Genomic DNA, 18,092 nt, shown 5'->3' with positions numbered 1-18,092 from the left:
TTTATACACACACACACACACACACACACATCACATGTATATCTATTCTACACAGAAGGCTACATGTATGCCAAAAAGTTTCCCTAGGAAATGGGGTAAGGGGACTTTGACTTCTTATTTCATAGGTTTTGCATAAATTGGATTTATTTTTAGTAAAGTAGTATGTATTCTGTAACTTTAAAAATTAGCAAACAAAAACAAAACTAAAAGCCTTCCTCTTTGGTGCTTAACAATTAACAGGGGTAGCTAGAATACACATTGGTAATTTTCTAAGTTCTTTTGGGTTTTACCTCTTTCCAAAGTGACACTACAGAATAGTTACATACCATGATAAGATTCACCTACCTTTCTGAAGAAACAATTTCATAGATGTATACTTTTAACATTATGCTTTTAATTTTTATTTAGCATGGACAGAAAAAAAAACCCACACAAAACTCTGCTGAGAAGAAAAGCCTCCTCTGATCCTCACAATAGGTAAAGTTCCTCTGTTATATTCCCTCTTGGCACCTTGGGCCTCTTGTTAACACTTACCATAGTCACAATTAAAAATCTGTCTAGTCAGACAAGAATACTTGCCTCCCCTGATAAAGAGTAAGTTCCTTTAGGGCAGAGTTTTTTGTCTTGCACATCGCAGGCACTGAATAAATATTTGTTGAACAAATGAATAAATTTTCTATAAAACACCTACTGAAAACATGAGTAAGATGGAAATCCCTTAGAGCTTTATTCAGGGGGCAATAAATTTATTCTGAATTCCTATGATTCAGAAATCGTTAAAAAATGGTGAATAATTGGACCCAATGAAAAATTTCTAGTCTTGGCTGCTTTAAACTTAGAAGTATGTTACAACATTTCCAACTGTAGTTGTCTTCCTTTGCCTAATGTGCCTAGATTATAATTAGATTATATAAGGCTCCTGTGGGCAGTGGTGGTGTCTTCTATTTCCCTTCTATCCATTGTGTTTGCTCACAGTAAACAAGTGTGTAACATATTATTTATATATGTACATATACAGACATACAAAATATATATAATATCCAGTAAGAAGAAACCATACTCAAAATGACTCATCTATATAAAATTTAATAAGATTTTATCACAACATATAACATGTTCATGTTTTTCATCTTCTATTTTATCATAAAAATCCAAAGCTATGTCTAAAATTCACTATCTAAAATTGTTTTTCAGCTAATTTTTTTACTAATTCTTTTATGTATTTCCCAGTATCTTTGGCATGAAGGTAACTTACTTGTATCTAGCACTTCAATGTTTTTGAAAAACAATATTAATGACAGCTAAAATTCACATTTAAATGCTTCATATGTACCAGGCAATGTGCTCATTCTTTACATGTATTATCTCATTTAATTTTCATAATCCATAAGATAAGCATGTTTATAGTCACCATTTGATATACGAGCACAGTGAGGCTTAGAACGTTCATGTGATTTGCTCAATGTGTACAGTTTTAGGTGGTAGAGACAGAATCTGACCCTGGATTCTGCAACCCTCCCTGTTTCCCACTGCACTGTTCTACGCCACAGGGGCCTATTGTGCTTCTTCCACAAATACTGTCCTACCACTTGATCCTCGTAACAAATAACTCTGTGCAAGGCAGACAAAGCAGGGCAAAGATCACTGTCTACTCTTTAAGTAAAAACAAAAGAAAACTATGGCTCAAGAAGGCTTAAGTCAAATAGCTAATAAAAGGGACAGGCAAAGCTCAAACGCAGGTCATCTGATCTTCATCAAGTGCTTTGTCTCTCAGCCGCTAAAGACTGGGATAATGAGACAAAATGATATAGTTTTGTTTTAAAATTTCTGGTTTTTGGTGGTGGTTCTTTCCTTTTCATAATCTGGTTCAGGACAGGACTTTATATATAACTATTATGTAATATTAACTACACAAAGATAAATGACTCTATCTCTGATTTGCCAAATGGAAGATGGAACACATTAAGTAATCAGAGTTTACTTAAGTTGCATCAATTTTGTACACAATGAATCCATTTTTGTGCAAATACCACTAAAAAGGAATGAGACAGAAAAGTGAAACAGAATACATAAGTAAGAGACATTCACATTACCTTTGGATATCTTTTCTTTTGGCTGAGAGATAACAAGTGTCACATCTTCAGGTGCATTTTGCAAAATTTCAATTGCAGCATGGTGGCTGACTCCCTCCAGACTCACACTATTCACAGATATCAAACGGTCTCCTGTACAAATAGACAATCCAGTATTTTCAACAACAAAAATACATTTATTCTGAATCTTAGAAATATCAACTCTTTCTCAATATTTTTGTTTGGCCTAAGTTCCATTTTCTCCACCTGTGCAAATTCATGCCGGTCAGAAAATACTTAGAAAACTACCAAAATGTAAAGTACCTGGCTTCAAGCATCCATCCAAGTCAGCTGGTCCTCCAGGGGCAATTGAACTGATAAATATGCCTAGGTCCAGTCTTCCCATCTTCTCCCCACCAATAATTTGAAATCCTGTAAAACAACACATTTTAAAAAGATTTTCATATTGCTGCTTTCAAAGACTAATGATTAGCCTGCCTGAAACACAGAAATGTGGGGACTATTGATTATCAAATGATTAGTAGGTAACACATATTACATTTTGTGGAAGTATTTCTTGTAGGCATTTCATATTTGGCATTTGGTGACTGGGTGGGTAGGGTGATGGGCTTGTGGGTGGGCAGCCAGTCAGTATCTTGAGATCAGAAGTGAGCTGGCACTGCAATGCCAATGCTATGCTACAGACTTTTCCTCTGAATCCCCAAGAATCATAGACCTTCAAGAATCTCACGGTGACTTACCCAAGCCATACTTTGCATCTTTTTTCAGGTTCACTAAGGTGATCTCCCTTTCTGGTGAAGATACTATGCTCCATCTTTTGTGTAGCACATCTATTGGGAATTTATAATTTAAAAATAAATATAACATGCTCAGGCATTAAGACTGTCAGCTTGTTTTAACAATTTAAATGTTAACAAAGTGTGTTAATTGCTCAGTCACTTAAACATATATTTTAAGTTTATTGATACTGTTAACATTTTATATTTTTATAGTGATTTATAATTTATAAAATGACTACGTATTACATTTATTCTTCATAAGCTATTCTTTCGAAATAAGTATATTTCAGTTACAAATGATTAAATAAACCTCAATAGGTTAAATGATTTGCACAAGTTTAGTCAGCTAGTACAGGAAAGAGCTGAACTTTTCAATTTAGGTTTTCTGTCTGTTACACCACAATCAACTCCCTGAATTTGACAGTGCTTAATATATTAAAAAATTCCTTCTAATTAATGGTTGGCATTTTAATTTATAATTAGTAAAATATTCTTAGTAAGTTCTTGAGTAAAACAGCAAGAGGAAACTGGATTTTTTTTTTGAGACAGAGTCTTGCTCTGCTGCTTAGGATAAGTGTAGTGGCATAATCACAGCTCACTGTAGCCTTGGCTCCTGGGCTCAAGCAGATCCTCCCACCCCAGCTTCCTGAATAGCTAGTATGACAGGCACGTGCCATCATGCCCAGCTAATTTTTTATTTTTGTAGAGATGGAGTCTCTCTATGTTGCCCAGACTGGTCTTGAACTCCTGGCCTCAAGTGATCCTCCTGTCTAGGCCTCCAAAAGAGCTGGAATTTCAGGTGTGAGCCACGGTACCTGGTCAGAAACTGGATCTATTAATAGCCCCGTTAATAATTCCTTGTCTAGCACATGTACTCTCAAAGGATCTTCATTCATTTCAAATTTTATTTGTGAAACAATCTCACAGGTAAGTAAAGAGATTTTTAACCACTGTTTTGCAGATGAGGAGTAATAGTTAGTGTCCTGCTCAACATAACAACTAGTATCAGTGCCCATTAAAATGCCTGAAGTCAGTACTTGATAAATCCTACTTAAATAAATTGAATAAATGTCATAATCAGAACTAGAATTTACTCTTTCTTATTTCCACTAGGTTTTTTAAAGTAGGCTAATCATTCACAATTAACTTCTGAAACCAATAAATGACACTTAATTGACATATTTATCAAGTTAATTCATCTACTTCACAATTCAAGCATTTACACAAACACACACTTCTTAACATCAATTACAATGACAGTTCAAATTGGTCTGTGTGTGAAGGTGTTGGTGGTGGTGAGTTCGTTCAACATATTCCTAAGGATATTTTCGTAAAGTGAATTTTCAAATTCAACTCTACATACTTCTCAAGTATATTGAAGCTTTCTGAAAATTAGAGGTTTTCGTTTCACTAAACTGTAAGCCAGAATTTCCTTAAACCTTCATATGCATTTTTGTAACAACCAAATCAGTATGAAAACAGACTTTATTTCTGTATGTGCAACATATAACCACCCATGGACTTAAAATTGCATTAATTGTCACAAAACAAATAGTAACTTTGTCACAAAACTTGTATTGATGCTTAAATGATGTAAATGTGATACTTCATATTGTATAAATAAATTCCTTTAATTTCAAAAGACAATAACAACAATAATTTCCTCTCAGGAGTGAATTAACCTTGTATCTCAATACTGTTTTGATGCAAGTTTGCTAGCTCTCTGTAGAGTATATATTCCTATTCTGTTGTTTCTTTTTGACCAAAACTTAGTTATTAGCAATAAAAGTAGTGGTAATTGGGTATTTCTAATGATTTTATTAATTAAATTACAAAAACTATCATTGGACAATGGTGTGAAGTACTTTACATATTAGGTGATCCTAAGCAAAAGCCCATCCATTATTTAATGCCTAGCTTAATGAGTTTAAGTATCCAAGATCCTTTTATCAAAAAAATAGGCAATTAGCTCTATTTTTTAGCTTGAACGAATACAAAATAACACAGAACAAAACCCATAAAATTAAATAAAACAAATAAGGGGGTGAGGTCACATTAGGAACTGAAATCAGTATAGCCTTTAAGAGACCACATTGATGAGGTCAAAGAGAGAACAGATTAAATCAAAGTGCTTTGTAAAGTGATTAAATGATGATCATTGCTTTAAATTTCCATTTCCTCCTTCAAGTTTCAGATTTAATCACCCACTGTTCAGGAATTGGGATACTTGGAAACTAAGGAAATCCATTATTCTATGGTAGGTACTTAATAAGTCCATTAGGCATACAGTTCCCAGAAAAGCAAAACCCCAAGCAGTAAAGATGGAATAAAATGAAAGAAGAAAGAGAAAATGGCTTGAGGAGACTAATGGTTGCATTGCTCTGGTTCTCATCCCAACTAAGAATAAAAAGGCACTTAACTGTGGTGAGTTTTAAACATCCCAACAAACCCATCAAAAGTTGAAAATACCTTAAGTCAAAAATGCATTTAATACATCTAACCTACTAAACATCCTAGCTTTAGCCTAGCCTAACTTAAATATGCTCAGAACACTTATGTTAACTTATAGTTGGACAAAATCATCTAAAACAAAGCCTGTTTTACATTAAGGTGGTTACTATCTCATGTAATTTATTGAATACTGTACTGAAAGTGAAAAACAGAAGGGTTGTAAGGGTACTCAAAGTACAATTTTTACTGAGTGCTTATTTCTTTTGCACCACCGTAAAGTCAAACCATGATAAGTCGGTGACCATCTATAGTTCGTGGTTTGGACACTTCAGGAAGCAACATGACAAACTTAGCTAAAAGTTACTTTTCAATTGCTGTATAGTAATTACAGTAAAACAAGAATAATCAAAATCAATTTTACATAATTCTTGGAAAAGTTTTACATATTTTTGTTTTTACTCTTATAAAGGAAACTAACCAGTGTTGTTTTTTTTTTTTTTAAGCTCAGCAACTTTTGTTTTTGAAATCACAATTTATCAAGGGATTAGAATCCTTTCCATATCACCTTTTCAAAGTGTGAGATTAGAAGAATCATGACTTTTTTATCTTTTCTTTCAAATTTCACATTATTTAAGAATCTCTGGAGGTCATAAAAGGTAAGAGCGAATATAATACATTCATCCTTGTTCTAAGTGATGAATAATTTAATAATAACTGATGTTCATTTATAATTTTCATCTAATAATCTTGACCAGCAGGAAGAACACTGAAATTAGAGTAAGAGGTCCCATATTTGATGCATGGGCAAGTAATTTTACTTTTTGATCCTTAGTTACACTATTTGCAAAAACATGTTTGCCATGCTGTATTATGTGAAAACTTGACTCTCAACAGAGTACTAATTCAGGCTACTTGGCCAGATACAAAGAGAGTTTTGAGGAAAATATAGCCTTGTTTGCAAGCTAACTGAGGCATACCTCTATATGAAGGTGGATTGGCCCTACTGTCCAGGGCAGGTGAGATTTTAAGCCTTCTGAAGGTTTAAATAGAGAAACTATCCAATGTAAATTCATGCTCATTGGCTATCCAATGTACATTCATATTCGTTTTCATCATAATCTAAGCTAAAACACATTTAAAATTATCATACTTGAATAGATTATTATCCAGCTTCTTTCAAAAGTTCAGCACGGAGAAATAATACTTAGGCATGATCACATTATGAGGAGGTCTAAAGAGTAGATTAGAGTGTAGACTCTAGAAACAGATTGCTTTTGTTCAAATCACGGCTCTACCACCTGCTAACTTTGTGACCTTCTGTACAACTTAACTCTCTATGCTTTGGTTTCTTATGTGTGAAAAAAAAAACAACATTAACACCTACCTCATAGAGTTGTTGTGGGCATTAAATGAGAAATAATAAAAAGTGCTTAGAACAGTGCTTGACACATAGTAAGCACTAAATAACTGTTAGTCAATAATTACTACCATATGGACATGCTAATAACTAAGGTATTTCAGGTATATAGGCATTCTAAATTCAGTCCATGTAAGGAGTTTGATCACTAGAAAGCTATATAACAGGATTAGCAATTTACGTCCAAGTATAAGTTCAATAATTTTTTCTTTAATGATAGGCCCTTATATTTTTTGAGGATACATTCAAAAATAAAATGAGAAGGAAAGAAACCTCATCTTCATTTGCTATGAGTATTTAAGATATTGTGTGTAGTTTTACTTTTAAAAGCAATTTTAATTCCAAGAAAATTTTTTCTCTCTTGAAGAATTAGTATGTGTATTTTTATTAGAGAATGTGAATTATGCAAAATAGCACTCTGGTGTTTGACAGTTTTGATCTAAAAATACCCAGCAATTCCATATAGTTCAGTCTTATGCCTTCTGTTTTACCTTGGCTACAGGAATATTGAAACTAAATTTACAACTTCATCAAGTTTAGCTGTATCAGTAATTTTAATTAACATAATGGCTTCTCATCAGGCTTTTAATTATTTCAACTTTAAGAGTCTAAGACTGAAACATTTTTGGAGGAAAGTAGTGTATGGATAGTAATAAAACTTTATTTTCTACTCATGAAAGTTGTTAGATCAAATAAGATAATGTATATGAAAATACTTTGCAATCTAAATTCTAAAAATTTTGAAGCCAGTGATGTTCAAGTCACTGGACATTTCTGGTCTTCTGCCTACGATTTTGTTTCTTAGATTCCTTCTAAACTATAATCTCAGCATTTAAAGTCTTCAAAATATCCTCATAATATTTAGCATAAGATTAAAAACTGGTCCCTACTTAGTTCTCAAACTTTACCCTGGCCCCCACACGCCACCATACTGAGACTCCTGCAGTTCCCTAAATTTCTTTTCTCATGATTCCATGTCTCTGACCATGCTATGCCCTTGATCTGGAATGCTTATCTTTATTGTTCTGTCTGAATAAATCCTCCTTTCCCTCTAAAATTCAGCTCAAGCATCCCTTTAAAATAACTGCCTCAGTTAAAACTCTTTTTAATAGAAATTATCTCTCACTTGAACTATTATCTTAGCTTCCCAATTAGTGTCCTTATCTCTAATTTGTCATTTCATCAACATTAGCCTAAATCAGAGGACCCATTACATCACTATGATGCTGAAAAATACAACTCTCCTTTAACTTCAATGTAAGATCAAATCCTAGGCATGGAACTCAAGACTCTTCATTGTTAGGTCCAAGACTATCTCAGTAAGGTACAAGAAATGATGGAAATGAGGGGAAAAACATTTTGTAAACCTACCATTTTCTTTTAAGTGTACTTGGGATGAAGAGTTTCCAGAACTATGCATAGTCATTCCTGTGGCATAAATTAAATATTAGACATTTCATAAGATGGTCAGATGCTAGATATCAAAGTGATTTCTTCTGATAAGCTCATAAAAATCAATAGAACAATAAGGCAGTAACATTTTGTATTTACACTGAGAAAACATCCTCCAATGGGCATTTTCACTATTTTAAATAGTAGCTAAGTATAATAACTTATTTTGCAGAATAAATTTAAACACAAATATATTGTTTCTGACAATATTTTGATATATCAAATATGAAATGATGAAACTGGAATGAGTTTTTCATTTGTTCAAGTGTTAAAAGAAAATTCATTATTCAGTAAGAATGAATAAATACAAAATGCAGAAAAATTTCCTTTAAGAGTGTTTTATGTTTTCTATAGAATATTTACTATTTTCCTTCTGATATGTAATGAATTTTCATGTAGACCAAAGCCTTCTTAATGAAAATAGTTTAGAATGTATGAGGCCCCGTTATATGTGAACACTTTGAAAAGTATTTCCTAAAAGATCAAATCAATCTCTTAGCCTATTTTCAACACACAGAGTTACCTACAGAATGAAATCTTGCCTTTTATCTAAGTTTTTTTAACTGACTGAAATTAAATTGATAGTATAATCTCTGAAAGTTGCACAAGCCTACATTAATAAAGTAATGTTGCTTCCATAAATATTTATGTATTATAATGCAGAGTTCTCTTTTGTCTTCATTTACTCCACATACCCCAAATCCAATTATAGAATAAAAAAAGCTTTTAAACTTTGGGTAATTAGAGATAAATTAACAAACCTTGAGCCTAAGAAGAGAGTTTAGTAGTATTTTGTAAGACAACAGAAGGGAAACAATCCTCATTTCCCTTTTGTTTCCCATGCTGTTTCGTATTTTGACTAGTAGTTCAGATCTCTGTGCTTAAACATCCATTCTTTTGAAAGATCAACTCCAGTGCATTTCCCTTTTAAGTTGCACAAGGCAACAGGAAACCTGAACTTTTTATCTTAAAAGGTAAGCATCTTAAAAGGTGCATATATATAGATATATATGCACACGTGCATGCACACACACACACATACACACAACTTTACTTAAATAATATGCCCTGCTATCTGGGAGAATTTGAAGAAACTGAAATCAACTTAAAAACTTCTACCTATCAACCATAGCACATTTCATAAAATTACCTAAGGTTTTAGAGACAATTTTGTTCCTGCTAAGCTGAAAGCATCCTAAGTAAATGCTTCTCCAAAACTATAGCATTACCAGAGTTCATTCACATCGGCTTGAAAGGAAAAGCCAAAAAAGGTAATCCAAAGTAATGGCACATGACAGTCTTAGTAAGACTGTCATGGCAACTGTGACCAAGAGAAGCTAACAGACTGGGTGTGGTGGCTCAAGCCTGTAATCTCAGCACTTTGGGAGGCCAACGTGGGCAGACCCCTTGAGTCCAGGAGTTCAAGACCAACCTGGGCAACATGGTGAAACCCTATCTCTATAAAAAAATATAAAAAGCCAGATGTGGTACTGCGTTCCTGTAGTCACAGCTATTCAGGAGGCTGAGGTGGGGGGATCACTTGGGCCCAGGAGTTCGCGGCTGCAGTGAGCCATGATCTCTGCACTCCAGCCTGGGTGACAGAGTAAGACCCTGTCTGAGGGGGAAAAAAAGAGACGCTAATAGTCTGTACCATGAAGCAATCACTTGTTAAATCAAGTGGTAATTTGATTTGGTGCATTTTAAGTAGCCTAAAATTTATATTCAGTTTTGGCAATTAGGACATGGAACCCAAAATAATTTGATAATTAAGATGATCTTGTTCACTTCCCTCTGAGCATGAGGTATGGGACAAAGAAGGTAAGCTTGTTTTTGCTGACCTAGAACATATGCTTGCCCAGGGTCTTCAATGGATGAGGAGTCTGATTCATGTTTCCTCCTTTCAGGACTTCTATTTAAACTCGCAACAGACTTTGAACTGAAGAGGGAAAAGGAAGGTAGGAGGGAAGTGTCAATGTAAAAAAATATGGTGAAAATAATAAAACGTCAAAACAAAAAGAAACGTATGAAATGTAGAATTTACAAATATGTAATTGGGTTAGTTAATATGTTCTTACTTATTAAGTTTTGTCACTCCTGCCAAAGATTCTGCATCAGATCTTGACATCTGGTGAGAAGGTTTTCCCACCAACTCTGCAACAGTTTGTGGTGGGGGTTCCATGTTAACAATGACATTTTTCCGATGTGGATAGAGAGAGGCCTGACTGAGATCATGGTATGATTTACTCATCTCTCTAGGCTTTTCCTCCCATGAAGCTTTGTCATTCTTCTCTTTTGAACTGTTTTGCAATGGCTGGTAAAGCGACAGCTCTGAGCAGGATAGCCTCTTCAGAATCTCAGCTTGAACTGATAAAGGTCGAACAGCAAGTTTGTTGAGGGTGCTGCTGGCCAGACTGCCAGTGCTGATTGCTCGTCCCATATTAAATCCTCTAACAGACTCTGCTTGGAGATTCAGGCTCCTAAACGAAGCTCTCTCTACAAGGAAATAGGATTGCTTTACATGATGGTAACGCCACAGTACTTTTATGAGAATAATTATGTTAATAAATAAGCAGCATGCAGTTTTTAATCATTTTGATTGCCAGCATAAGTAGGTAGCTTTCAAAGTGTGGCAATCAGGGTTTTAAAAAGGAGGGATGAAGATCTGGTTTTCATAACATATTTTCATCTCTTTAGCTTTCTCTTAGTTGCAGCCTACTCAACATTTCCTGCTTTATCTAATGATTTTCTTGGACTCAACAATGTTTGGGGCTCAGACTTGCTGACACCAAATTCCTTATAGGTTTCAGTTAGAAATGAGAATGACATTTAACACAGAAATTTTCAAACCTAGTACTGTCTCTGCTAAAATGTCAGCACCCAAGGATAGGGAGAGGGACAGACGAAACCTGGATGGGCTGAGATGGTGAATACACACCTGAAAAAGCTATGCAGAGGAGTTTTGCCCAGACAGTTTTTAAAGCTTAAGGCAGATTGCGGTGATGGTGAATTGCATACTTTAAATGGGTGAACTGTATGGTATTGAATTGTATCTCAATAATGCTGTTACAAAAAAAAAGCATTTACGGCAAATTATTCCTTTTGTTATTTCACTACTATGCCAAACCCACCTTCTCACTGGGCTGACTTAAGGATTTATCTGAGGCAACAGAGGAATGGGAGAATCAAACAGTACTAATCTGTCTGTTTCAGTATCTGTAAATTAACGTGATCAGGGAGCTGGGCATCTCTTTATGCTTCAATTTCTTTCACTCCCAAATACACATCCAAAGTTCTCTTACAGAGGCTAAATTTACCGATACTTTATAACAAGTGTTTGGCTATTCTATTTTGTAGGAACCAATGTCACGGTGATATTTTAATATTTGAGGCTAATAACAAAAGCAATGCAGCATACGTAAATGAAGAATAGGAGCAAAGGATTTCAAACGATTTAGTTTTTCATGCAGTTAGTGACCCACATCACAAGGCACTCCCTTTGATCCCCTCTGGAAAGCAGCAATTCTATGTTGTTGCATTCTACATGGAATTAAGTTTGACTGCTACATACAACAACTGGGAAAACTTCCTTTTATAAAGAAAATGTCTCCCTCAAGGGTGCCAGGTGATGATGATGATGATGATGATGAAGAAGACGAAGAAAAAGGAGGAGGAGGAGGAAGAGGAGACAGAGGAGGAGGGAGGGAAGGGAGGAGGAAGAAAGAAAATATCAAATGATTACTGACTTAGATTCTTGGATTGTTCCATTTATCTTCTACTTCCTAGGAAGATTAATAATTGATATTTTCTCTCAGGCATAAAGAGGTAGGAAAACATTAAAGGTTTTTAATATTCATGCATCAGAATGAAGTTTAAAGAAACATGCCTTATTGTCACTAGGAAAATTCAATGATCTCTCTCTGAAGTGGAAGTGGGCACCAAGTTATAACAAGACCTTAAAAAACAAAGACTTTTAAAAATACACCTTTGTTAAAAATTCCCATAATCAGGCCGGGCGCAGTGGCTCACGCCTGTAATCCCAGCACTTTGGGAGGCTGAGGCGGGCGGATCATGAGGTCAGGAGATCGAGATCATCCTGGCTAACACGGTGAAACCTCGTCTCTACTAAAAATACAAAAAATTAGCTGGGCGTGGTGGCAGGCGCCTGTAGTCCCAGCAACTCGGGAGGCTGAGGCAGCAGAATGGCGTGAACCTGGGAGGTAGAGCTTGCAGTGAGCTGAGATCACGCCACTGCGCTCCAGCCTGAGCGACAGAGCGAGACTACATCTCAAAAAAAAAAAAATTTCCATAATCATCTTTACCTCAAAATATAGTTTTTATTAGAGCAAATAATGCTATTCTATTTTCAGTTACTTTATGAGTAGCCTGTAATCAAAGAAGCAAAATGAAGTCTTCAGAAGGAAATGCCTTTACACCCAATAGATTTCTCCATCCTTAAAGAAAATGTGGACCCAATTTTGGCAGGAATAAGGATAGCTGGCTCAGTTTAGTCAGTTTTGTGAACATATTAGGGAGTATGCTATTCAAATCCATTTGTAGCCTACTCTCGGATATGGGATGGGATCATAAACCAACCATTTATCTGGTCTTTCCTACTGCCTTTTACCTGGAAAGAACTCCAACATAGATTAGAATGAACCTGTATCCTAATACTAATGTTTCAAATTTGAACACAAAGGCTCTCTAGCTCCACACTCAGTCTGCAATCCATACTTCCTAATCTGTTTCTGCTATTGTTCAGTCCCTGGTACCATTTTGTGCTCCCTTATATCTCCAGCTTAATCATATTCTCTTTTTATGAGGGGGACTTCATTTATTCTCATATCCCATAGTACTGTGCACTTATAAATAGTAAATGCTCAATAATTGATTAATCTTAAATCCATGCAAATCAGTTCTTGGGAAACTCATCAAACAGAAAGTACACTGGATTAGGAATTAAGAGACCTCTATATATGACATGAGGGCAAAACACTATCTTCTCTGAACCTGTTTTGCCATTAGTAAAATTTTGAACTTAATGACCTGTAAGGTTCTTTCTAGCACCAATATTCTATGACTCTAAAGAAGCAGCATACATTTGTTAGCCCATTAACCTCCCACAGATAACACCAGTTGTTTTCACTTGTAGTACAAATAAATAGGCAGACAATTACTTATAAGCCAAGGGGAAAGATATAGATCACACCATCTTAAAGTGATTTCACATATGAGGGCAAGGATACATAGCTGTTGTGATCCTAGGGGTAAACCTGTTATATATATACACAACATTATTCCCAGCCCCACTCCATGGATGAAGAAACTGAGATTCTAAAAAGTCACTTACTTTCCTAAGGTCATTCATTCATCTACTACTACTGCTGCTGCTGCTGCTGCTATTACCGCTATTACATGGTATAGCAGCATATAGTATAGTAGTAGTACTATCTTCTAGTGGTAAAACATTGTTGATGATGCTGATGACAATAATGATAATGAATACTTCAGTAAATATTTACTGAATACTTTGTGCCAGGTAGTTTTAAAGGAGTCTACATGTATGAATTCATTTCCTTTTCACAACTTTCTGATATAGGTATTATCTTACGGCAATCATTTTATAGATAAAGTAACTAAGGCAAACAGTTTAAGTAGCTTGCCCAAAGTTTTAGGGCTTGTAAGTAACAGAGCCTAATTTGCCACTGGCAATTTGGCTCCTGAGCTCATGCTCTTAACTGCTATACCATATTGTTCTTCAGTATAAGAAATGTTGAGGATGAGAGACTAACTTCAAACTTTTGTCTTCTGATTCTGTTCACTATACAACAACTATAATGAAGTAACCTTCAATTGTTATGGATTGTACTGAATAGAATATTAGTCAAAGTAAGAATGCTGATGGCTCTAATAGGTCTGATATTTCACTATACTTTGAAAATATATAAGAGCATATAAACTTTCTAGCAGAGCAAAGCAGAAAGAGAATAATGATATTATAGCAGTGGTTACTGTATTTTAGCATGTGTAAAAATCATTACTGAGTTGGGAGGCCGAGGCGGGCAGATCATGAAGGTCAGAAGTTTGAGACCAGCCTGGCCAACATAGTGAAACCCCGTCTCTACTAAAAATACAAAAATTAGCTGGGCATGGTGGTGGGCGCCTGTAATCCCAGCTACTCTGGAGGCTGAGGCAGGAAAATCACTCGAAACCAGAAGGCGAAGGTTGCAGTGAGCCAAGATTGCACCCAAACAAGATTTTGACAAGAGCGAAACTCCGTCTCAAAAAAAAAAAAAAAAAAAAAAATTACTGAGGAAAGCCTGTTAAAGTACAGATTCTAGGGACCAAATTCCCAAAGACTGTAGCTCTCTGAGTTTTACGTAGGTTCCTGGAATCTTCATTTTAAATCAGCATACAACCTCCACCCCATCATGATTCCGAAAGGTTTAGAAACATCTAGTCATAGGTTGCCATCGCCCCAGTCTGCTCTTACGGGGAAAATATTTTCTGAATGTGAAACAGTTTGGGTAAAGAATTCAGAGGACCCTGCAGCACAAGGTCATCAGTGCTATTCCGTTAAATTTTTAAATCACATACTTCTGACTGTTTCACTTATAAGAATTCACTATGTAGAATTAGATTTTGTATAATTTTAATCTCTAATTGCAGAAATCACCAAATCAGTTTTATCTCTCTGAAATTTAAATATTTCAATTCTGATTGAGATATTTTTTCAGAGTCAGATGAGTTTCTTCTGCTGGCTCCTTTTCAAAAGAAAATAAACCATTCTCCTGACCATTTACATTGGGTACTGTGATTATTCATCTCAATCTCAGAACAGGGATGCACCCAAGTAAAACTAATAGGTGGTAAATCTGCCACCCAGAAAACTATACAGTGTGTCTCTTCACTGTCCTGTTCTGGGTGCATACTTCCCCCATCCTCTGCCTTGTTTCGTGTGTTTTTTCCCTCATCTCTAAAGCCCTTCCATTTATCTCGAAACTACTTGCATTATTTTTATCCTTCATATCCAATTCAAGTGCCACCTGTCTAGTAATCTAGCCTCTGATTTCCCTCTTCTAACAGTATAGGTCATAAAGTCTGTACAATATAATCTGTTCTTCAAATCCTGATTTTTTTTTTTTTTTTGAGACAGAGTCTCGCACTGTCGCCCGGGTTGGAGTGCAATGCCACGATCTCAGCTCACTGCAACCTCCGCCTCTCAGGTTCAAGCGATTCTCCTGCCTCAGCCTCCCAAGTAGCTGGGATTACAGGTGCCCGCCACCACACCTTGCTAATTTTTTGTATTTTTAGGAGAGACGGGGTTTCACCATGTTTGCCAGGCTGGTCTCAAACTCCTGACCTCGTGATCCACCCGCCTCAGTCTCCCAAAGTGCTAGGATTACAGGCATGAGCCACTGTGCCTGGCTGAAATCCTGAACTTCTATTGCATATTGCTGTTTCAAGCATGTTGGTCTTACCTTTCCAAATATTCCATAAGTTTACTGAGGGTAGAGAACATGGCCCAAATATTTATAATGTTTACATCAACTAGCCTATCATTGCTAAGCACAAAATGGACACTTCAACAGGTATTCCCTAGGAGTATTCTCTCAGGGTGAACATGAAATGGAAATATTGGCTTCATTTGTGACACCTTTATAGACTTGATTTAGCTATTTAACATGTATATACATTGTAAATTTTCATCCTAATCATGGCAGTTCTTTTAAAACTTGGTGGCAAAAATTATTCATATTCCCAGGAGTCATCTGAAATAGTCTGCTTCTCCTTACCAATATCTTGGGCATCTTGGTTGCTCTGTCTTGCTCTCATCTGTAGCTGGAACTTATGTTGGTAAGAGCAGAGGTGCAGCAGGTACTGGCATACCTTACTGTTGTCTGTCTGGAAGGCATGTTTTATTCCATCTGATGTATTTTGCAATGTGATTTTCTTTTTCTACAATATTAACCAAGGGTATTCATAATTATAATAAGTAGAGATATTATTTATATTTCTTGTTGTTAGGCACTGGGTATTGACTTACATCTGATATAAATATAATCCTATATAGTCATGCATCACTTAACAATAAAGACATGTTCCAAGAAATACATCATTAGGTGATTTTGTCATTGTGCAAACATCCTGAAGTGTACTTATACAAACTTAGATGGGCTAGCTTACTACTACACACCTAGGCTATACGATGTAGCCTATTGCTCCTAGGTTTCAAACCTGTACAGCATACTACTGTACTAAATACTGTAGGCAATTGTTTGTGTAGTATACATCTAAACACAGAAAAGGTGTGGTAAAGATACATTATAATCTTATAGGACCACCATTGCTCATGGTCAGTTGCTGACTGAAAAATCATTATATGGCACATGACTGTATTATTATAAACAAATGCAAGAAATAAATTAATATTGTTTGCCACTTTCAGAAATTGTAGCCTAAATCTAGATTGTATATATCAGTCTTCAACAAGGGAAACATTCCTTTGATAAGATTATTGATATTTTGAATTTATGGTAATGTTGTCTGGGTGGCATAAAGGCTGAATAGAAGTTGTGGAAAATTAAAGAAAATGTGAGATGGAGAGGTACTGGTAACATAACTGCTTGGTTGAGAGATAAAACACATTGATATTTAAAGATGGTGATTTGTGCCAAATATAGGGAAAGTAGGAGAATCATCAAATCAGTTTTATCACTCTGAAATTTCTTGAAAACTGAATGTCTTTTGTGGAAGAGAGCATACTCCAATTTATGACCTATATGGTGAGGCTTGCTGGTGACCCATGCCTTAAGAGACCAGTGTTCAACATGTCGGGGATCTAAGACTAATGTCTCTGGAGAACCACTTAAGTCCAGTTAGACTGTACTCTAGCTCTTGGCTACTGTGCAGATTATTCTACTTCATGTCCCTTGTCTTTACTTCAAATGAGGAAATAGGCATGGAAAAGCCAAGTTTAGTAGGCTTTCAAAAGTTGTAATAACAGAGTATTACCCAGACTTCAATCATGTCATCTTTACAATTTCTAGCCTTGGTTATTTATAAATTTTTCAGTCGACTTTTCTTACTTATATAAATTCAAAGAAATTTTAGAAATAAAACATTGTTAAATTCTAGCTAGATATTGTTGCCAATGAAAGCTCCAGGATTAAACCTGTTTTCTTTGTTAGAAACAGAAATTAGTAAGTATTAGAGAGGAGCTAAAGATACAGTAGCAACAAACTAGTATCTTGATTATCAGTAGTATACCTAGTAACTCTTCAAATACTTGGAGAACATTTTTTTTCCCCCTAACAAACATACCACTTAACCACTGTCAAGGAATTTGCAAAGACACTGAACTCCATAGTTGTAAAACTCTCTCACTGATTCAAGCATAAACATGAAAGAAAGAATCTCCTTAGTTGATCAGTCAAAAGAACTACAGAACCAGTACCTATAATAAAACACCCAAAGGCAGCAAATATCACACACAAAAAATGCCAGAGATAGGTTAGAGGTTCATATTAATTATGAAAAGTGATAGTATAGATGATTTAATATCTAAGAAAGATGTATAGTTTTGAAACACATACAAAAAATATTTGATTCTCTCCAAGTGTTAATGGATGGACTGGATAAGAAATGTGCTTGAGAGAACTCAGTTGTGAGATATGAGAAGACCAAATGGTAACTTTTCCACTTCCCCAGAGGTTAGTAGAAGAAAAAAGGAGAGTTAAAAAAAAAATAGAGTTTTGTGTTAGAGAAAGAACTTCAGGAAAAATGAATGCTATTAAATATAGGAATAATTTCCATGGGAATGCGAACTATTCTCTATTCCCACAAATCTTTAAAAATGAACTAATCACAGCTAGTTCTATATATGTGGGTTAGTGTGGTAGC

The 18,092-nt window shown here is 35.4% G+C and overlaps 1 protein-coding gene across 27 annotated transcripts in view; it reads right to left on the bottom strand.

Moving 5' to 3' along the window:
- PTPN13 (protein tyrosine phosphatase non-receptor type 13) overlaps positions 1-18,092 on the bottom strand; it is a 239,768-nt gene that overhangs the window by 69,664 nt on the left and 152,012 nt on the right. For 10 of the 27 annotated variants that reach the window (XM_054486024.2, XM_054486027.2, XM_054486025.2 and 7 more), the window contains 7 exons: positions 15,986-16,148; positions 10,268-10,685; positions 10,031-10,128; positions 8,112-8,168; positions 2,834-2,923; positions 2,397-2,504; positions 2,094-2,225 (listed from right to left, as the gene is read on the bottom strand). In XM_054486024.2, coding sequence (XP_054341999.1) covers positions 2,094-2,225; positions 2,397-2,504; positions 2,834-2,923; positions 8,112-8,168; positions 10,031-10,128; positions 10,268-10,685; positions 15,986-16,148 — 1,066 coding nt within the window. The remainder of the gene's footprint in view (positions 1-2,093; positions 2,226-2,396; positions 2,505-2,833; positions 2,924-8,111; positions 8,169-10,030; positions 10,129-10,267; positions 10,686-15,985; positions 16,149-18,092) is intronic. The other 17 variants (XM_054486028.2, XM_063663847.1, XM_054486030.2 and 14 more) reach the window with 2 other exon arrangements.

This window comes from Pongo pygmaeus, chromosome 3 (assembly GCF_028885625.2).
Source record: "Pongo pygmaeus isolate AG05252 chromosome 3, NHGRI_mPonPyg2-v2.0_pri, whole genome shotgun sequence".
In the NCBI taxonomy this organism is placed as follows: Eukaryota; Metazoa; Chordata; class Mammalia; order Primates; family Hominidae; genus Pongo; species Pongo pygmaeus.
This window is presented reverse-complemented; position numbering and strand designations above follow the sequence as displayed.